The 22,427-nt window shown below is 37.2% G+C and overlaps 1 protein-coding gene across 9 annotated transcripts in view; it reads right to left on the bottom strand.

Moving 5' to 3' along the window:
* Positions 1 to 1,568: 1,568 nt before the first annotated feature.
* NBEAL1 (neurobeachin like 1) overlaps positions 1,569 to 22,427 on the bottom strand; it is an 88,416-nt gene continuing 67,557 nt past the window's right edge. For 7 of the 9 annotated variants that reach the window (XM_054210007.1, XM_054210006.1, XM_054210005.1 and 4 more), the window contains 15 exons: positions 21,049 to 21,189; positions 20,826 to 20,956; positions 19,477 to 19,586; positions 18,786 to 18,903; positions 17,990 to 18,087; positions 17,535 to 17,651; positions 16,934 to 17,023; positions 15,655 to 15,764; positions 14,867 to 15,039; positions 14,292 to 14,386; positions 12,272 to 12,388; positions 11,475 to 11,636; positions 10,226 to 10,374; positions 9,454 to 9,589; positions 1,569 to 6,844 (listed from right to left, as the gene is read on the bottom strand). In XM_054210007.1, the coding sequence (XP_054065982.1) occupies positions 6,743 to 6,844; positions 9,454 to 9,589; positions 10,226 to 10,374; positions 11,475 to 11,636; positions 12,272 to 12,388; positions 14,292 to 14,386; positions 14,867 to 15,039; positions 15,655 to 15,764; positions 16,934 to 17,023; positions 17,535 to 17,651; positions 17,990 to 18,087; positions 18,786 to 18,903; positions 19,477 to 19,586; positions 20,826 to 20,956; positions 21,049 to 21,189 (1,849 nt within the window). In that variant the 3' untranslated portion in view covers positions 1,569 to 6,742. Of the gene's footprint in view, positions 6,845 to 9,453; positions 9,590 to 10,225; positions 10,375 to 11,474; positions 11,637 to 12,271; positions 12,429 to 14,291; positions 14,387 to 14,866; positions 15,040 to 15,654; positions 15,765 to 16,933; positions 17,024 to 17,534; positions 17,652 to 17,989; positions 18,088 to 18,785; positions 18,904 to 19,476; positions 19,587 to 20,825; positions 20,957 to 21,048; positions 21,190 to 22,427 lie in introns of those variants that run through there. The other 2 variants (XR_008467821.1, XR_008467822.1) reach the window with 2 other exon arrangements.

The following is a 22,427-nucleotide window of genomic DNA, read 5'->3' as shown; positions in this document are numbered from 1 at the left end:
ACACTTGAGTAATCATAGCTATTCTTAGTCCAAAAGGGTCTGTACATTCCTGTCTCCACTTTGATTCCTTCCCCACCAAAACCAGTTACTTGAACGCAACTAAGACAGAACACAGAATCAGCTGTTCCTGCTGCCTAGCTTTACCTGCTAAATGAAAGAATTGTTCTTTTAATGTATATCCAGATTATTAGTTTCATTTTTGCACTAGTAATAAAGGGAGAAGTTATGCATTCAATTACTTTTATTTGCTTCAGACTCATGTTAAATATATACAATGCTAATTATGTACAAAAGTGTGCATGTTAAAAATTGTCAGGTTACAAACTTGCAAATCCTAGAAAAGTGCAAAATTTTAAAACATCTTCCACATGCTGGACAGAAAAAAAATCCACCATTAGCCAATATACACACTCTTAAAACATACTGATCAAAACAAAGTAAGACATACAGTATACTCTTAAAGCACCCAGAAGGGAAAAAGATATTGCACAGAAGACTGACAGCAAGTTCATTACAGTGCCTGAAGGCTCATCTTTGAAAGTAGGTATTTCCAACACTCCTCAGACCTAACATTTAACTCTTAGAAAAGGCATTTTTGGCATTTAAAAATCTATTTGTAATCACATAATTGCACAATCTGTTAAAATTATCAGAAGATATGATTAACTGTTGCTGTAAGGCCTTTGTTTCCTCTCCCTTGTTAGCTTTAGTAAAAATTCATCAAGCAAACTGAGTAGCATCACAGCTTCCATCAAAACACTGACCAAAGGGAGGTAACTCTTACAAGCAGCATTTCTCCAATCTCCTATTAAGCTGCTCCTGCATAGCAAAGGGTTGAATCAGAACACATATTGCAATTTTTCCATGAATTGTTTTTTCCCCTCATGGCTTTCTTTAAGCAACAGCTCACAGCTATGTACAACTAAAGCAGTACTGTCAGGTGCAAGACTAAGTTTATTTTAAAAAGTTACTCCAAGGCAAAAAATACGACTCCCTCAAGAGGAAAATACTGACTAGACAGGAAGCTAAATAAACGAGTGGCCAGTTAGATCTATGATATACATGGCTGGATGTTTTATATTTCAATCTCAAAACACCTTAGCAGCTTTAAACCATTATCTATACTGACAATCATCCTTCGAGGACAGAAGACATTATGAAATTGTGTCTGTGCTGAGTATAATCACAGACCTAAGCTCTGGAAATACTTGCCGAATTTCTCAAGTCCAGTAGATGAAAACAGAAAGAACACACAACTAGAGGAACTTTCTCCTGAAGAAAAGAAGTGAAACATCTATTTTATCTGGACCATTTGGTTAGATGGTAACTAAAGGAAAGACGCACCAGTTTTCTTTTACAGATGCACAGCAACAAGGTGAATTAAAACCAAACAAAGCGTACCTTTGATTAAACACTACAAGCAGTTCCTCACATATGGGGTATTCAAGACTGCAGTAAGATGAACAGCACTCGGCTCAAACCATGCAGAGCATGCTATGCTGCCACTCAGAGGCATTTCTGCATTCAGGCGTCTGATGGCTAGAATAGCGAAGAACGGGACAATAGTATTTTATCTTTTTTTTTTTTTTTTTTAAACTGCAGTAGCTTTTCAGAAAACCCTTGCTTCCTTTCAATGTATGTGCTAACAGGGCAATTAGTAACAATAAGCAGAATTTGGCTCCTTGGGATGGAAGGAAAGACATCTTCCAAACACTTCAGTTGAGTCTAACATTGGTATACAATACCCACCTGCCTATGACTGCACAAAAACTATTACTCTTCCCAAAGGGAGACTACTAATAAGTGTTATGTTCACAGCTGAAACCGACATACCTTTTAAACCAAAAAGCATGAAAAGTCCATTCTAGAAAACACTAAAGCACATGCTTGAATTTCTACCCAGTTAAATATAACTCTATGTAGTGCTTTCACCTAACAGTATTTATTAGATCAGGCCTTAGGTTCGTATTAGGATATGCATTTATATGTGTTGGGGTTTTTTTTAATTCTTTGAAAGGAAAAAAAAAAAATATTCACAGCACCCAGCAACAGCATGGAACCTAGCCAGCAAGATGCCTTTAAGATTGGGAGAGAGGAGTGCCTTCAGGTGATAATACAGAGTGTCTACACAGATTCTCAATGTAGGAATGGAAGGAGGCTGACATCGCCTCTACTCCCCACTCCCTAGCTCTAAGGTTTCCTACCATACCATAATCTGCATAGAGAGAGACATTTTCAATTAAATACACATACAGTGGAAAAGCTTTGTGAAGCACTTGGCTGCTGTACATATATTTTCTAATGATTTTTAACGGATTGGGAAAGACTTGGAGAGGAACAGAGAGGAGGGAGACATGGTCTAGGGAAGTGAGGTATACAGCTCCCATTGACTAAGGCAAGAGGTAAAGACCTACCTAATTATTGTGCATTACAAATAAAAATAAAATTATCATTCCTGCATCTTAAAGCAGACTCTTGTAGGACTGTTACCAGTCTCATAGAGAATTTTTACAGTGCAGAAGCTTAGTTCTTTGCACTTCATTTAAAGGATACACAAAGAAACACAACTTTAAAGAGGATCCTTAGAAAGCAGTCAATTGACTGGACTATTTAAAGCCTATGAAGATTTTGATAAACCTGTTTTGTGATAATATTCATCATCTAAGGTACACTGGCAGGGAAAAAAGCTTGTTTATATCAATGTTGCAAATTAGCAAAACAATTGTGATGTGTGATTGTGCTACTGGTTTTGGTTTTTGTTTTTCTTTTTAAATCAAACAGGCTTCCTAAAACCTAATTTCTACAACATGTACTAACCATCAGGAGAAGTGCAGTTAGTTTAAGATGGGGATTATTATATTGTGCTGGTGTTGGTATGGTACATGGATGATAGAAGACAAGATTTCTAGATATCCTATGAGTGAGTATTAGACAACAAGTATATCAATATAGAATAATTTGCATAAATCTGTTATTGAGCAGCAAACATTTCACTTTCTGAATGCTTATATAGTACAAAATCTGCACACACTGCATGAGATTCTTCACTACAGATAAATAGGCGGCTAAAAATATTACAAAGAATTAAGTAAATTGATAAAGAGAAATCTAACAAACGTTTTACTTGAAATAAAGGAGAGATGTCTTCTAAATATCATCCTTTGGTATGCCAGTTCAAAACTGTGCTAGGGAGAAGTTACTCAATACTGCTAACTACTTGATCTCATTTATATACAGGTATGAAAAGAGTCAGTTTTCACTTTCTTTTAGATATATATATTCACACTCCTACTTAGTCACTCAGCTTCAAAGGTAAGCAAATCTTAAACTTATAAATATCATTAGGATTGTTCCAAAAATTAAATGTAAGAAGATACCATCCAGAACATCTTGACAAATGTAGTGTTATGAAACAACTGTCACTTAAGACTTGTTTATTCTGAATTCCTAATCAGAATTCTCTCATCTCACAGCTTTACTTTTTACACTTAAATAAATCTAGTTCAAAACCAAAGGAAAGTCTTATTTCACCAAAACTACATGAAAAACAAAATGTCATCCTAAGATTTATTGACTTGAGGAAATCAAAGAATTATGAAAGTCAGTCCGCTGATTCACAGCGCACTGCTGAAGACTGCAATTCAACCAACCTAAACAGCTGATCAGAAAAATTATTTTCTACTTTTTAAAAGATGTATACAAGTAAGTTAAAAACAAAAGAAACAACATACCAGCTAATGCTCACACTTACCACCTATATCTTTTATTTAAAGGTGGTTTTTAGATAAAGGCAAAGTGCAGATCTTCAAACCTATGGGGGTCTTTCCAGAGGGAGTCTGGCAAGAGCACTAAGCGCGTGATGGTGTATACCTCTCATCCTCAAGGACCAGATACAAGATCAAAAGGCAACAGACGTCACCATTCTGCGTAGAGCATGAAGCAGCTCAAAACTCACCTGTTCCCCTCCTCATTCTGCTGCTGCTGCTTTGTGCAGAGCACAAACTCGCCTGAAGTTTGAGAGCCCAAGAACTGTCCACACTTCAACCTGTCCCAGGTATTTGTGAAGATGGCCTAATCTTGTGATGCGCTGAAATGATGGTATTCAAACATCAAAGCTCTTCACCATAAACATCCCCAATTATATTTTACTTGAACTGACACAGTGTATTCAGTATTCTTTAATACTAAACTACTAGAAACACTAATTCAATTGTTGTACAAACATACCTAACCCACGGTAAGATGTTTTCAAACCCTTATGCAAACCTCTCTGTGCAACTGACAAAACGAACACTACGCTCTCACCAAACACGACAGAAGACCGATCTCCTCAATTTTGCCACTTGATTCTGTTTGCCTGAAACATTACAATTTCCTGCCCCCTTCCCCTGCACGTAAACACATAACCTCATATATGCATTTACACAGAACACATATGCATACTTATAACGCCCATCAACTCCATGCCCCAAATGAGGTTTTTTTCAACTTCCCATAACACAGAAAAATCTCACATTCTGAGCTGAAATTCTTCTAAACTACTCTTGAAAAAGCTCCTCTGAAATCCTTTCTTCATGAAATCATAATGGACAAACACACTTCACATTCTCATATACACACTTAATACTTCCAGAGTATCCACAGTATTCTTACTGGATAGGTAACTGATTAAAAAGAGTATTTTTCACTTCTCTATGGTTTATTTGAAAATATGGGATTTGGGGTTTTTTTGTTTGTTTTTTTCTTTACATACATGGAGTCTGGAAAAAAAAAAACAACACACCGCTCTACTTTTGGAAATGCAATGCTCTCTTGCCAAGTGACTCAGGGAAATAATTCTTATTTTCTCCTAACTTTCCAGACGATCCAGTCTGTCACAGTGATTAGTTAGAATATTGCAACTATGCATAGACCCACTTGTTCACTAGTCTGATTTATTATTTCATTTACAAAAGTTAAGAAAAAGCAACACAACTTTCTTTACACAGCACGCTAATCAGTCATTAAGAGGGATTTTTTTTTCCAGTAAAGAAATTGAGAGGGAGAAAACAGTTTTAATGAGACTAACAGAACTTGCAAAGATTATCCTTTTGCAGGGTAAGGTGGTATCACTATTTCTACAAAGTTAATAAATATTGTGCTAAAAATTAATGAAATGAGATTATACATTATGGAGTTCCTCAGGTAGTTCAACAGTTCCCCAGCCACAGGGAATATCTGATAACATTTATAGGAGATACAACACACATTAATTTCCATAAATAAATAAAAATAACAAGAAAAGTGATGGCAAAGGGAAGAAAGGGGTAGCCAAAAGGGAACACGTTAGCTAACAATCACTTAGAGCTCTGCCTTATATCTATACTCCCCTTACCCCATGGTATTTTCTCCTTTTAATAGACATACATACATGTATATACATATATATATATACAAACATACACACATATATACACATGCACACATACCTTCGCATGCTGATCCAAAAATTCTTATTTTTCCCTCAGCACCAGGTTTTTCCAACAGTATGGGGTTTATCACTTAAATCATTAACATTATAAAAATGCCACAACAATAGGAAAACACACAACCTTCTATCGTTATCATGTAACGCTAAATCAAAAAAATTCAGTAATGGCTTCTCCAAAAATATAGCATACAATCCATAACTATTTTGTTGGATATAGCTGATATTTTCTTTTCCCAGGTCTTAAACACATCTTGAAAATGGATACATTATCTGTTTCCCTGCTGTTTTTACAGAAGAAAAAAGAAATATGGCTAAAAACTGGTTTGGTGAACATCAAGCCAAGAAACAAACAGGTACTATTTAATTAAATTGTGCTGCAATGTTGTTTAAATGATTTTTGCAGTGGAAATTTATCTTTTGTTTGTAGGAGTTGCCTTACTAATGAAGCAGATTGATCTTTGAGCAATATCGATACTGATTCTTCCTCTGTATTTCTTCAAGGTATTAAATATATTATGGGATTTCTTGGTGTGTGTCTTAGTCTACTTACAATATAAATAATTTTCAGCAGCAAGTATTTCCTACCTCCTTCAGCCCCTTCACCTCCTTCAACTCCTTTGAAGTTACTCATGTCTGTACTTTAAACAATTTCTGATAATCAAGTAGTGCAACACAGATGTTCTTTGCAGAACAGCCTAAAACTGGAACTACACAAAAGAAGATAGCAATAGCCATGCACAGGAACAAATTGCAATAAATCGTTCATTGGGCTAAAAACATATTGAAAAGGTCCTAACGGTCAGCTACCACAATTTTGAATCTGACCACTGCAATTGCCAGCATTTTAATTTACTGCCAGGGAACTACAAAGCTGTCAAAGCAAAGCCAAATATCTTCTTTGTGATGAAGGAGCATCTGTCCCTATTCAGCTTTAAATCAAATGCTATTTATCTTAAATTCAATTAGCAAGCTTGGGTTTGGAGGTTTGGGGATTTTTTGTTTGGGTTGGGGATTTTTTTCCTTTCTTTTTTGTCTGAAACACAGTTTTAGCAGCTATTTAGAGAGGGATCCTGTGACCAAGTCAACACAGTTAAGGAAAAATATGCAAGCAAGCTAACTTGCATGAGTACATATGCTTATTACTATACCTCTACCATAGGTTCATCTTCAACAGACTTAAGAATGAAGCCCCTGAAAGTTGAGATATACATTTAAAGTGGCCAAAAGATTAAACGTGTTTCTGGAATCCATGAAGGAAGGTAGAAGCAGCAATCACTTGGAATCTTGAGTGTTATATTCAGTCTCTCCTGATGAAATCTGGCTGAGCCGTTTGCTTGATCCCCACAGCTTTCGGGAAAGCTGACCCGAGCGCATCTGTTTAAAAGTAATTCAGAGAAACAAAAGGAGGGGGAAGGGATAAGGTGGATAAATTAAAAAGGAATTCAGACACTGATTCTGGTGAAATGCAGACACTACAATGTACCGCATAAATAAAATTACACCAACAAAAATTATTTGAAAACAAACAAAAAGTTACACTTTGGGATGATTTTTGGGACAGACAAAAACCAACAGACAAAACACTAACCACAGTCTTCTCTGATTTTGAACAGTTAAGGGGATATTGCCAAGTAATGCATACTTAATACTTAATCTACTTCAAACAGCTTAGAAACAGTGTTTTGATCGCTATTTTGATAGGAAGGAAAACCAGAGGTGAATGTCAAGCAAAAATGAACCAAATTAGAGGAAAGAACATTTTATTTTAGAGATTTCAAACAGAAATTGCTAGAAGTGAAAAGGAAGAGATGCAGGGCAGCGATGGCAGAATGAAGGAAAGAGAAAGGTGTCTCCTGGTGTCAAATTTATACAGTCTTCCCAAGATCCCGGGTGATGTGCTCAGAGTAAAATTTAAACCCGAAATAATTCATACTGTGTATTCCATAAGTAAAGACAGATAACAAGCAACCAGAGCCCATAATAAATCCAGCATCTGGTAGGTCTGCAATCTGACAACAATTGGTAAGAAACTGTTTTAATTTACTTCTTAAGTACAAGACTTACGATTGGCCCATAGTGATCTGCCTGGCAGCTGATTAGTTTACAAAATGCCTTGAAGTTTAATAAACAAGATGCATGTCTTAATAGCGCAAGTTTAAGAACAGACCCCAGCAGTTAGTGCTACAAGTTAAGCGTGCTTAAGAACTGTATCATCACAGCAGCGGCGTTCTAGAAAAGGCACAGCGCGGACAAGGATTAACACTAACAGGCGATAATCCCCCAGAGTTCTGCAACATCCCAAACAACTAAGTAATTGTTAAAAATTCAAAAGCCATTTACTATACTTCATACTGGACAGTGTCAACGCAGAAGCACTAAAGGCCAATCTTAATACCAAGTAGCATTGGACTTTATGCACAATAAAGGTCAGTCTCTCCCTTTACCCCAAGGATCAGTATCAGCACCGAAAGCCACAACTAAATACTTGCCTTCTGTATAAGGATAAAATTCTTGTAATTAATATATTCCTTCCAAACTACAAATAAATCAATCAACAAATAAATACCCCACATCCACACGCTTTTCAAATATAATGATTGATGCCATTATAGAAAACTAGAAAATCTGGGACATAATGGTGTTCCTTACGTTTTTGGGTTTTTTTTTTTTTTTTTTTTTTAAAATCTATTTACATGGATATTAAGCTTGCATCATCTGAATTATATATACAAACAAAAAATCCTGAAAAAAAAGGTCATTGGAAAGCCTCTACATTCTTAAAAGGAATCCAATCTTTGAAACAACACTTTTTCCATAGTTAGAAAAATAGATGTGATTAAGAACTGAAAAAAAAAAAGAAAACAAAAAGCCTTAAATCTAATGAGATACATAAATTTCATCCTACAAAAGATGTTTTCTGTGGATTAGGAAGCTTAGAAATGACAGTAACTTTAAAACTGCTGTTACAAACATATGTTTAACCACATCATAAGCAGCTCTTTGTTAATTCTACAATAGGAAAAAGCTGTCCAACTGGAAGTCAGGGAAACCTCCCTTCCTCATCCATCCGCTGCAAATGAAATCAGACTACCATTGTGTGAAGCCTGTTTCAAATACTAAACTACGTATCTCCTAGCTAAAACATTTTAAAATACTGGCAAATAAAGTCACTCTGTTTTCACAATTAAAATATAAAATTAAATTAAGATACACTTTTCTGGCATGTACTAAAGGTCATGCAAGAGTGATAATCACATTTTCAAATAAATGCACTGCAGCACAATGGAGATCAGGTTATAAAGAGAAGCAGGTTTAAGCTAACACAAGTACTTTGGAAGTCATGACAAGAAGTACTTAAAGCAAAATCTATGTTTTGCACAAGAAAAACTGGGCATAGCTATTTGACAGATGGATGCTCTGTATTTGATATTGCATAGGCAGTACCAACAAGTTTATATTCACCATATGGAGCACAGAGCATATTGGGAACCTACACAAGTGATTCTTTGTGCATTGTAATTAGAAACTCGTACCATAAAGTAGTAATTTCCCCCCCCCGCAATGTCAGTCAATGCATATTAAAAGACATCTGACAGAAACCATTAAAAAAAATAAAAATCAAGAAAGTAGCTTGCTCTCTTTTGTTTCCAATTTTCTTCTGGAAAATTATTTCATCAAGAAGTGGCTGACAACACTATCACGTTCAGAAAAGGTTAGTTACTATCACTTTGCTCATTCAGATGTGAGTGATAAAGTCTGGAAGTTAGTCCAGCTGAGCTTCCCATCTGCAATCCCTATACACCTTTGATTCTTAATGAGAAATTTCAGTAGAGCAGTCTCAAAAGTTATTTCTTTCCCACTGAAAACTGAAACTTGCTCTTAAATTTACCCTGCCATAGAGGAGACCTCTTGCTCAACTGGAAAGCAGAAATAAGTGAACTTCCCACTGTTCGGTAGAAAAAGTTCTTGATGGTGGGTTTTACCTCTGCTGGCTTGCCAACACCAACGATAATCAACTTGCCGTCCTCCAAGCCAACAAGGATGTGGCTATACTCTTTGGTGACAGAAATGCAATGAATTGGCAGTCGCATGGCTAAAGGGGAGATGCTCAGACTCAGGCTGAAATGAACAAAAACAAATAGAGAAAATACATCATATATTTGTTTGCACATACTGCAAAGAATCACACTGCAGTTGAAATTGCTGTCCACAGGATGCACTATGGAATATAGTTTTTTCAAGGATCCAGTTTGCAGTTTCAATTATTGTAAACTCCTAAGGAATGATTTAATTGTACCCCAGAATAGAGCTCCAATAACAAGAAATGGAGTGGATGGGCAAGTCAGTAAATTAAGACATTTTCACCAAAGAACAATAACATCAGTTCCACAACTGCCTAAGTGACAAAGAACCCTGCCGTTCTCAGTGCAGAACTACATGAGGCTTGATCGTGCAGTTACTGAGCTCCCAGTGACTAAACGGATGTGGGGACAATCACAGCTTGCGGATGTCAGACACAGCTCTTCCTAAATTCTTTCAGTTCTAGGTGTATAATTGGGATAAATGCCTGGGAAGAAAGGGGTCTGGTACACCTCTCATTTTTCTTTTCTCCCTGTCTTGGTTCCCCCCAAAAGAGTTTCTTCAGGAACACAGAAAAAAGCACTACCATCTTACAAAAGTCCATGTGACACAGCCATTTCTCAATAAGCCACTTATTTGCATCTCAATAATAAACTACTGATGGTGGTACATTACCTGTAGAGATCCCGTATGGAAAGAAATCCCTGTAAGCTGCCCATCACAATATACTCGCCAGTCACACACATATCTGACACTTCCTCCTTCAGAGTCTCAGAACCCAGATATTTTCCATTGACAGAATAGAGATGTAATGCGTTCTTATCCTGAATAGATCAAAAATAAATCTGTCACAGAGGACTGACTGGATTAAGAGTGTATTATTTGTATCTTTAGCTCACTAACAGGAGCTAACTTGGGCAATAACCCACAGATAGTATCACTGACAACAGTTTCCTTGTTGAACAATACGAGACTACTGAGCTTATATGCAGTGTGTATGTATACCAGGTCCTGTACGGAAATTTTCGAAGTTATTCCTCATTACCTCTTGATGTAACATGGCAATGTCTTACCTATCCATCTAATCAATCCCAAATTTTCTGAAAACATTCTTGGATTTAATGGACAGGTCCCTATTTTATAAGGATTTTTGTTAAGAAAGAAAGAAGAGAGCACTCATCTTCAGCCCTGCTGCCACTCTCCCTCTTCCCCACCCCAAATTGAAAAGCAGAAGAAAACAGGTATATTGCCATAGAGCTAGATCTAGAAGCATTTTCTGGACAAGGCAACAAATTCTTGACAGATTAAAGACGCAGCTAACACAACCATCTTAAGTTCTCCCAGCCTGACAATACCTTGGTCCCTTCTCTCCCCATCTTCCCAATGCAGTCCAATAAATTTGTCATTTGTCTTCCAAGAAAATTCCCATGCTCATAGAAATCAGAACAGCTCTACCCTTATTAAAACAACTACATAGCTACTCAATAGACAGAATAAGCTACCCTGTGAACCTTAGAGCTATTTCTCCAATCCAAAACTAAGGAACATCAGTGTAGTCACTGGGCACCTTGCACCCAGAACTTACTGCTCCCCATTAAGGACCCTGTTTCTGTGCACAGTGGAACTTGTTTCCCCTAGTTTTCCATTTCAAAACAGCTCTCCCAGGAAGATTCATTAGCACATGCTTGGGCATCTTCCTTGCAGGTGTTTGGAGATTTTCATGAAATTTACAGAAGCACAGTATGTCTGTGATTTATCTTTTAATTAAATTTCACTCAAATTGGCTAGCAAAATAAAAAACCAAGGAAACAGACAGAGCATGCTCAAAAAGCCTCATTACTGTAGGAAATAAGGATGAAGTTAAGTACATGCATGATTAAAGTCTTCAGTGAAAGAAACAGAGGTATTCCGTGAACTTAAGTACCTTTAGAGTAGTCTTTCCTTCTATGCTGGTGTGGACAACTATATGGCCTTCCCAGGACACAGCCAGATTGGGAACAGTCAACAGGAGAGAACTCTCACAAGGTGGTCGCAAAGTCCTCACATACTGACCTTTCCGAATAGTGCGGACAATAACAGTCCCATCCTGCAGCAACCAAATTCAGGTAAGTTACCACAACACACAGAAAGAGTATTTAAATACAGAGAGAATATTTTGAAAGCACCTAAATCCTTAACTGGAGATCAAGACTCCTGAGCATTAGGAACTCTACACAAAGAAGCCTTCCCCTCAAGGCCATGTGCTATAGGCAAATGAGAAAACAAATGCAAAGCAAAGAGGGGAAGGATAGGCAGGCAGCAAATCAGCCTTTTCGTAGCTCACATTTATGATTACAGAGTTGAGAAGCCTGCCGGTGTAGTACAGTAAGGTAGAGCATGAGTAAAGCTGCACAGAACCTTCAGGGTTAAGGAAGCAGGGAAGAAACTGTCACAGAATTGTTTCTGTGAGAACCTTAAGATCTCCAAATAAGTCCACACACATTAAAGCTCATCTATGCAGAATAATACAACATGGTAGCTGAGGCCTATGCTGTGCAGAGCAGTTTGAGACAGCCTGATTTAAGCAAGGGAGACGGCACACATCTTGATGCACAAGGCTGAAGTAAAAAAAGTTGTGAAATAGTCACTTTTTTTTTTTTAATTATTCTTAATCAACTTCAAACATGCTCTATGGTTTGAGTAGAGAAGAGGCAAAGAAGGGAAAAGTATGAGGGTGCTTACCCTGGATCCTGACACTGCCATATCCAGTTCAGTGCTGATGCCAACACTCGAAACTTCATCAGTATGCCCATAGAGGATCTGTAATGGCTTAGGTGCCAGGCCTACAGGCACTCCTCCCTGAGAGTAACAAAAAGTGCAATGACACATTCTCTTGCAGCTGAAGGACAAACAGAAAATAAATTTCTGGTATCTTCAGTGTCAGTTGTGTGTGATGTATATTTGACATAGGCCAAAACCAAAGGCATAACTCACCCATTCCAATTTCAATTTATTATGTCTGCAGCCCTATTTACTGAAATCACAAGAATGAACGAATGTACAGTTACTATGCAGATGTGAAAGACAGAGTTACTTAGCTGACTTGTTTCTATTCCTTCAGATGTCCAGGTGTGCAAGGACCACAGTGAGCAGTCCTAACAGTTGTTCACCCACCCATACACACACTTTTTCTTCACTTGTGTATCTGGGCTTGTTCAGTTCTTACATTTTACCTTGGAATTAAGCACTACCTTCACAGCCAAGCTTAAAGAAGCTGAAAGCTATTTTGCTTAAAATTACAGTAACTCAGTTCCATTTTCTATGGAAAAGTAAGGAAATAATCCTTCTCAGTGAATACCAGTAGTATGTTATGCAAAGGAAATCTTGCAATAATGCTCATTAAAAATAGTCGTTTTCCCAAATGACTGCAGGGTGTCAAAATTATTTAGTACTTTTGTTCCAGTGAGTGTACTGCCAGCATACACAGATTTATTCTCAAACCAGTTCTAAGGCAAGACCTGTTCTTAGAGAAGGTACAGTAAATAGTTCTGCAGAGGGCTCTCTATTCTCATTTCTGTGATAGAAATTCAACTGCCAACCAAGCCCTGAAAGCCTGAAGCATGCAGGAATGCAGAACAAGTGTCAAAACACAGAGCTGGGAAAGAAGGTGACAATGCAGAGCAGACAATAGAACAGAAGCCAAAGTACGCAGTCCATTGCTGCCCCTTTGTAAAGACCAAGATAAAATTCTCACAAGAATTTACAATACATACAACATCACTTACTTATCCATTAAATAAAAAAATACATTACAAATCTTAAGAAAAAGCAATTCTAAACAAAGATAGTCTCCAGAGGATGACTTAACTCACACTGAAAAGATAAACAAACTAAAAAATTTCCAACATTCATCCTCACTTAAGACTAAGGTCTCACCTTTTGACCACGCACCATTGGTACAAAGTACTTCTTGGAAAAAATTATAAATACTCCCACCATAAAGATAGCTTCCACAAAAACACATGCAGTTACGCACCAAAGTACTGGTTTAACATGCTGACTTTAGTTCAACGATAAGAACAAGGTGACCTGACCAAATGTACTGTCCATAACGTGACAGCTCCCCTCTGCAGTTATTCCCAATTACAAATCGGTACCGCAGCAATCAGAAATGAACATTTCAAATGCATAACAATGGAAATGGCCTCACATTTTGAGTGTAAGCATGCACACATGCATCACACAACCACTTTAACTGTGTGAAAGCACAAGATCAATGTTAAAGAATTCCAAAACGCCAGCAGAAATCCATGCAACAGACTAGTGTCATCTTTGCTAACTCCTAGTATAGCCATCAGTACTTCCCACAGAGGAAATGCAATTACAAAATGCAACTACTGGAGTGAACAGCAGCCTAGAAATGTAAACATTATTCTGACTAATTCTGGTAGTATCAAGTAGTGCCTCTCTCCTTCCATTCTCCCCTCTGTATGATGGGGGATAATTTGCCTATCCTGAAAATATCTGAAATCTTTAAGAGTGCCTCTAAAATATCGTATGTCAACTATATAGTAACTAATGTGTGAATACTTCAAACACAGAAGACAATGGGAGTAAAAAAAATTGCTAAGCTAATCAATTTTATTGGACTATCTTCCCTGCAAACCTGAAAGAAAGGAAATCAGTAAATCATCATAGCAAAACAGAGAAGCACAAAAAAGCATTCAGAAACTGCCTCTCAGAGTATGCCAAAATAACCTACCTGCTGAACTATTTGCCATATTATACAGGTAGTATCTCTGGAGCCTGAAATTAAATGAATTCCACAGTAGTCTATTGCCAAGCAGGTCACAATATCTAGACAAAGGAAAGAAAACACATAGATATTTAAGGCTGATTTCCCACAGAGTGACAATGTGCACGCACCATGTCAACAATGTATCCTGATTTGCAGTCAGCATGAAACGTTCCACTTTCTGATGGGCTGAATAGACTGAAACGTTCCACTTTCTGAAGGACTGATGAGACTGTATTAAACAATGAAGTCATTGTACAGCCAGGTATATCCACCTGACTTAATTAGCTTTGCTACCTAAAAGCAGCAGTTAAGCCTTATTTTGAAACTACATTAAACCATTACTACAATGACTAAAAAGCAATGCTCAAGTATTTATGTATAATCACAGTTCAAGTACACTTCTATTGTTAGGCTGCCATTCCCTTATAACTGATATGCCGGTCTGCTCAAGTGCACTGGCTAGAATTCTTTCCCAGAAGTCCAAACATCAAGGTACAATACATAAAACCTTTCGCTTCACAATATAAAGAGTTACTAACCCATGTGCCTGATGTGCTGTCCAATCAGCTTGCCTTTTGTAAGAGATGTCACTCTGATGCTATTGTCCCAGTGTCCTCCACTGAAGAGCAGTTTTGCATCATGGGATACTGCAAACAACTTAGAGGTGATCTCCAGCCCCGGTGCAAAAGGGCCACTCATGTTGCGTTGTGTTCTGTAGGCAAATGATGAGCAGTTAAAAGTAACCTTAGTTCAAATCAATGCTCTTTGCACTTCCTGTACCTTTAAAAATGAATAAGACATTCCATCTATAGAAGAGGTTCTATCTTAAAAAACAAAAATTATAATAGGTGAAATTCTGGCCCCCTGATATCCACGGTAAAACTCTCACTGCCATCAGCAAGTGGAAGCAAGATTTCATCTTAGATCTTTTCAGTCTTTTATGCAATTTGATTCTGGGTAACTCATGTCCCTGCTAGGTATTGTAACATTAAAGAAAAAAAGGAACCTTCTAAAAACCAAAGAAACAAACCCACCACATATACCTGCATTATAGCATAAGAACGTACGATGACTGCCCATCTCAGGGTCCAAGATAAGTTTTTACGATTGACAGAAAAAAAAGTAGAAGTAGCTCTAAGAATGAAGAGCCTTGAAATGCCACTTACGTAACTCTTTAAATAAAGCAGCATTACAGATTAGAGGTAATATTATTTAACATCAGAAGATGCATTCAATGAAAGCAGTATAATCCCCCGATTGTTGATCAGTTACTGTGTTTTATTACTGTAGATGCATTACTCTGCACCTCTCCTCATCATTTGCTTACTTGGGATTTGTCACTGTGGTATCTCTGATGAATGTAAAATAGTTGGAGATATTTTTATCATAAGGTAGCCAACCGTGAGTTCCAATAATGCAGTTCAGACTTGCTGTTACCTAAAAAATTTCATAGAAAGATTGGTGAAACCCTTATTTTCTGCTTGCCTTTGATGGTAATAGAGCTTGCATAAAATCCAGTGTAGGCTTCTCAAGAATTTAGCACAAGGAAAAAAAGCACGCATACCCCTTCCCTCACAAATTTAAAAAAAAAAAAAAAAAAAAAAAATCCAGCTCAGATGAGCTAATCCACATGTGGTACATATTGTCAAGTTAGAAGAGAGTATATTCTAGATGGGTCAGAGAAGCTGAAAGGTGGGAGAAGACAAAAAAAGCCCAAAACCCCAGCCAACCAACCTCTCTCAAACATTTAATTACAATTGAGTCATTTAGTTTAAGCTGCTTCTTCTGTTCTTTGAAATAGTAATCATTAATAGTTAACTTATCAACATGGTAAGTTTAAAAAAAAAAAAAATTGTACTACAGATCCGTTTTTGAGAAAGAAAGGAATCTAAATATTTGAGGTTATTTTCATCAGGTATTTAAAAAAACACAATAAGAATTTTAGACATGCCCAAATTCCAAATGACAAATGCACATACCACATTAAGCCAGGACAGTAAGTTTGACCTACAAAATAGGAATATTGGAAAAGACTATTCTTTCCTGCAAAACAAAGGTATTATTGCACAGGGGCCAGCATGCAGATCATACATACAGATGTACACACACAAAAACACTCCCCTTCTTTCATCATTTGGCCATCTGTCATAGTACCAGCACCTGTATTAGTCAGTGCAAAAGTTAATTTTAGGAACAGTGCAGGCCTTTGCAGTGTGTGTATGCCACATACTGTATAGTTTATATGAGTTGGAAAGTAATGATAAACATAATGATGCCATTAATAACTTAATCCTGTGCTTTCAAAGCTGGGCTGCATTGCATTAGGAAATTGATTGCTGCCATGGAAGTAGATCAAGTGGGCAACTTACAATACACCTCACTACAACTTACACTCATGTCTCATCAGTTCTTAAATGCCATTCAACAACTCAGCCTGTCTTCTCTTCAGAAGACAAATATTTAACTTGTAGCTGACATTCATTATCAGTTAAAGGAATACATTTGAAAAGGAACAGTTAAGAAGTGTTTCTCTACAAGCTGTATGAAAAAAATACACCTATTTGACTGTCTGCACTCTAAGAATAGTATTGACACATGCAACTCACCAAGATCTCTGGACTTCCCTGAGAAATGAAAGAACGTGACTGATTCCTGGGGACAACAGCTTTGACGATGGGCACTCCATCACTGATTCCCTAAGAGAAAGGACATGGTTTTGGTCTGATTATACCCAAGAGCTAAAGGACAAATCTAGAACCTGTAAAGAGTAAGACCCCAAGCCTCTGGAAACAATGTCAGACCTGTACAGTAGTCTAAAGCACTGAAACACACACATTCAGTTCACGCAGGTATGCTTTGTTGGAAACACCAGAAATTATACCCTGGCTCTGTCCTGAATCAGTGAGTTTAGGTACCAAGTACAATGAGTCCTCACATACCACCAGTGATGTTCTTGGCTTTCTTGGTGTGGTGGCTAACTTAATACTCAAACAAGACCCACACAAGTGGGCAAGCAGATGCAAATCTATGGGATTCAACCTCTATGAAACTAACTAAAGAGACAGAGTTCATTTTATACACATTTCATTTAAAAAGATTTTCTTCAAAGAGGAAGCAAGTTTATTTTCATCTACGTTGTGACCTTCTGTTTCAAGTACATCAGAAGTTCCAGATTAGACTTAAAACAATTTCAAGTAACACAATTACCTCTATGAAGAATGACTTCAGTTCAGTGAGGTGCTGGAAGAGATTCAGAGTAGAGGTATCACTTTTAGTTAGTCTCTGCACTACCTCTTCTGCTGACAGCCTTTGCGGATGGGGCTCCTAGAAAACAGTATTTGAAGGAATATCAAATTAGACAAACTTATCAATTTGTTCAAGTCATATAAGATACTCCGAATCTTATTGGCAATCAATGGGAAAACAGACTCTTAAGCACCTTATTTCCCTTCTTAAAGTAAATTAAATTCTTTTGAACATGGTTTGCTAAATTTCCATCACTGTGACCTTTACAAATGGTAAAGTGGAAAAGACTTAACATTCCTAAAAGTACAAACCGTTATCCTACAGACCATTATTTTTTCCACTTTTTCCACAGGTCCTTTGTAACTCAGTTGGATTTAACCACAAAGGTCTGATTGAGAGGGAACAAAGAGCATTACCTTTAGCAGCTGACAGGGAGTTTGCCCAAAATTGTTTATCATCCCTTCTAAAGCTTTCCTTTCTTTCTCATCTGTTAAAGCATCCAAATCCACAGCACCTGGATCACAACCAGAACAATGAAGGGTAGAAAAAAGGAAAAAGAACATAAATCAAACAAGTTATTGAGAACCAGTATGGTCAACAAATGTTGCAAAACTGAATTTAATTGCAGCATTATCACCCTTTGCCCCAGAAAAGCCTCCAAACAATGCCTCCATGTAAAATGCAATCTGAAAACTCCACTCTGCATGCAGAATTTTAAGCGTATCTGTAAATGCAAGAATTGCAGGCTTTTGTCTTATACTTCATATATGCAATAAGTTGCACACAAAAGCAACCCAAAAATCACCTTTGGAATTAACAGAGTAACATTTGACTTCAATACTTGCTGTTCTTAAGCAGCTTGCCTTGACTCCTAAACCACAAGAAACCTCTTCCCACAAATGCTTTTAAGCAAGCAAATGAGAAATTAACAAAATCTCCCAAGCACTTCTAGAAACAAAATACAAACAACTGGAGCAGCCCCCCTTCAAAAAAAAGCTTTATTAATATTTCAGGTTCACAACTTCTGATCAAAGCATCAAATACTCTGGCTATTTGATGATAAATTACAAGTTATGCTGCCACATTTCATCTACAATTCTGTTGCCTTACCCTATGCTACTGTATGGCATGCTCACAAATCAAGTGTTTTCTGTCTAATACTGAAAACCCACAAGTCTGATGACAATGACAAGACAGTATACTGCTTTGTACCTTCATAAGTACAATAATAGAACACATTGAGCGCCTCCACTGCAGCTGGTCCCCTCTGCTTGTAGCCAAAAATCAAATCTATCCATTCATGAAGATGAGCAGAAACATACTCAGATTCCTAGAATGGAAAAATGCTCTTGTAAGAATAAAAAAGTTATTGCTCTCTTCTTGAAGTATCTACTATTTTCTGTGAAAGAGATTTAATTCCTAAACTAAGAGTATCCACAAACTAGGTACGTACCAATGTATAGGGTAGAACCATAAGAATATCCATCTGTGTTAAAGGCAGTAACTGCCAGATAGGATGGAAAATTAATACAGCAAAGCAGCACATCTAGACTATTGAAATGCAACCGTGCAAGGGGAGGTAAGCTGCTAGGTCCCTAGTACCATACAGAATAATTTATAAAAAGCAAGGGCAGCCTTATCACCTAATCCCACCTAATTCTGCATTTTACCTGCTAGGGCAACAAACTCCCAAATGATCAGTATCGTGAGGCTCTTTCCTTTTTCTTTTGAGCATTTTATCGACATGCACAGTGCTTTTAACTGAAAGTTCTAGGGGTACTTGTAATGTCAAATGCAATCACAGCTCCAGTTTGAATGTAGTCCCAGTATTTTACACTTAAGCCACAGTGACAATGTGTAGGTGTACTTTATCACTACTTCACACATATAAACATCATCTTACCAGAGCCTTCCTGTGTTTATAAATGAAGTCTTCTGGAGAGTGAGCCCATTTGGGGAGAATAACATCATTTACCACCTCTTTGGATATTTGAAGCTGACCTAAGTTAAAACCTAGTGAATAATTTGGAGAATTTTAAGTTACTACAAAATATTTCAAATATCTTGATTTCTCAATAAAGATTAAAGAGCGTTACTTTCTCAATGCAAGGGAAGGATATTGAAAAATTATTAATGTAAATCTTCAATAACCCTACCACTAAAGCAAGGAGGTTCAGTTCTGTTCTGAATCTTTAAAATATCAAATGATACAGGGTAACAGTTGTCCAAAGCACCTAAATGACTTCGAAGCTGAGTCTCAACCTTAAAAGTAGCATTAATCATTTACACACCTATCTGTAAACACATCTGCATTTGCTTTGTTTTACAGGATTAAGAGTCCAAAACATTTCAATGTTTTCATAAGAATTCATAAGATGCATTCATAGAATGAAGCTACTTATAGGTTTAAATGACTGTAGAATCAAGGCTTTCAAGAAATCTTAAATCCCACCAGCTTTCATTAGAACAACTTTAAATACTTAAATGACGTTTGAAAGTGTCATTTAGCTGTTTCCAATTTTTGTAACTTAGAACTCTAGTAGGTTGTAGCTAGCAACACAAAGATACAAATCCATTTTTAAATTGTCTAAGAGGCACAGAAACAATTCCCTGTGCAATAAACATGAATTAAAAAATTGCCAGGAGTCTCACATCAGAATGCTGTCTTTTCAATCAGCATTATATATAAGTGAAACAGCTTTTTTTTTTTTTCTTCCTTTTTTTTTTTCCTTCCTCTGATGGGAAATGAAACCTTATATGGATCTAAAATCAGGTGACTTAACACTGCATTGGAAGATAACAGTAACAAGCAGAAAATATGCTGGTTGCCTACAACAAACAAAGATGTCCCATGTTTGCAGATGTCCAAACTCACCCAATAAACCCAGTAAAAAGAATACTAAGTAATCTGTATTAACTCTTACTAACTATTTAATCAGTATTAACTATTGCTAACTTTTCCAAACACCCAAATAAGAATCTCTGATATTTCAAATTAGGTAAACAATACTATTTTTAGCCATCCTCGAGCCCCCAGGATGAATTTTAAACAATGTTTAGGCTGATGCCTAACACAACTAGTGTCTTCATTAAACAGTTTGAAGCCAGCATGACGACTAAAGTAATTTCTATAAGCACACTATAAAGCTTTAATAAGAAGTGTTCCACCGCATTCACAAATGGTTGTAGCAATTCTCTTCTGAAGAAAACAAAAACGGTTTTCTATGAGAATATTCTGAAGAGTCAGTTTACCATTTTGATTCTCCAGGAACTCTGGGAAGTAGAAGAACTCTGGGATAAGTTCCTTGACATCATTGGGGTTGTCCATGAGTGCCTGCCAGGTAGCAGGAATAGAGTGGAACTGCCTGTCAGCACAGTCGAATCTGTGGGTCAGAAAACTCAGGTTAGGCATTGTTCATTCCCTCAGTAAAATTATAAGAAAAATAAAGGTGCTGCTTATTTGCTCACAGCATACCTGCCACTTTGAAGTTGGATATGAAGTGTTGTGAAAGGTTCTACCCGAATGAGATAATGCATGACACCAGCAGCATTTGAGTAATGTGTCCCATAGTGAAATTTGTCAATTATCCCAAGGGGATCCTCAAAATTCTCATATCTGAAAAAAAAAACAAAACAAAACAAACCCAAACATGTTTATAAATACAACTGAGCACTACAGCTGATTTATATGTGGATTATACTTATTGGAGGCAAGGATTCAAAGGAAACAATCACAGCAATCTATACGAGAAAAATACATTTGAGTTCTATTAACACGAGGATTCCAATTCTGACTTAGAAAGTCCCTACGCAAAAGACTACTGAAAGAAAGAAACGTACACCAGATAAAGCCTTTGCATACCTGCTCTTATACTCTTCCCTAGCCATTTGCTATCAACTACCAGAAACTGGATAAAGTGCAAGATAAGTCTGATTTAGCATGACTTTATAAAACAAGACAAAAAACCTCCACATCACTAAGCGAAATATTTGTTATTGAAGTGACAACATTTAAAAAAAAAAATAATAGTAAAAAAAAAAAAAGAGTGTGTGTGACTGTCAGGCATTGAGAGATATTAAATTACTTAAGGTTATAATATGGTGTGATTTATGCTGTTTGCTTCGCTTTACTTAGCATGAGTACGCAGATTTGCTGAAGCCTTTAGGACACAATAGTGTTAATTTTCTTAGTAATTTTCCTAGCAGCTGATACAGTGCTGTGTTTAGTCTTTCAGTATAAGAAAAACGTTGATAACGCACTGATATTTTGATAGTGCTTTCCCCAACTCTGGGACTTTTCAGTTCCCCATGTTCTGCCAGTGAGCGCAGAAGCTCAAGAAGCGTAAACCAGAAGATAAGGAGCCTACAACCGTTAGCAGAGACTGCAAATCAACAAGATCAAACAAGATAAGAGCAGTCAACAGCCTGCCCGTCTGGACACAGAAAAAGAATCGAATAAGTTTTTAGAAGACCTCAGACCAAAAATCAGCATAGGACTAGAAGACACGTGAACAGTGCATGAGGGGCAGCTGTGTACACCGCAAGGGTATAATTGCCCAGGGATTTCTTTGTTCAAGGGCCCTCCCTTTTTGGAGGCACCCAGCCCAGGCTGACCTTGTTGCTGTACCTTTCAATTAAATTACTTATTTTTATACAATCTCGATGAATGAGACTCTGCTGCGGTAAACCTAGGGTTGAGCCTGAAGGAGGAGGGAGCATGTGTGAGAGTAAGCGTGTGTGTGAGGAGTCAAAAAGGGGTACCCATTAGCGCACTGTGGTTGCCCGCTATGAAGGGACTTTGGTCCGAGCAGTTAAAGACTCAGGTGGTGTACGTGTGTGTGAATAATGAGGCAG

The sequence above is a fragment of the Rissa tridactyla genome, chromosome 7 (genome assembly GCF_028500815.1).
Source record: "Rissa tridactyla isolate bRisTri1 chromosome 7, bRisTri1.patW.cur.20221130, whole genome shotgun sequence".
Lineage (NCBI taxonomy): Eukaryota > Metazoa > Chordata > Aves > Charadriiformes > Laridae > Rissa > Rissa tridactyla.
The sequence above is the reverse complement of the archived record's forward strand: the minus strand, read 5'-3'. Positions and strand labels throughout refer to the sequence as shown.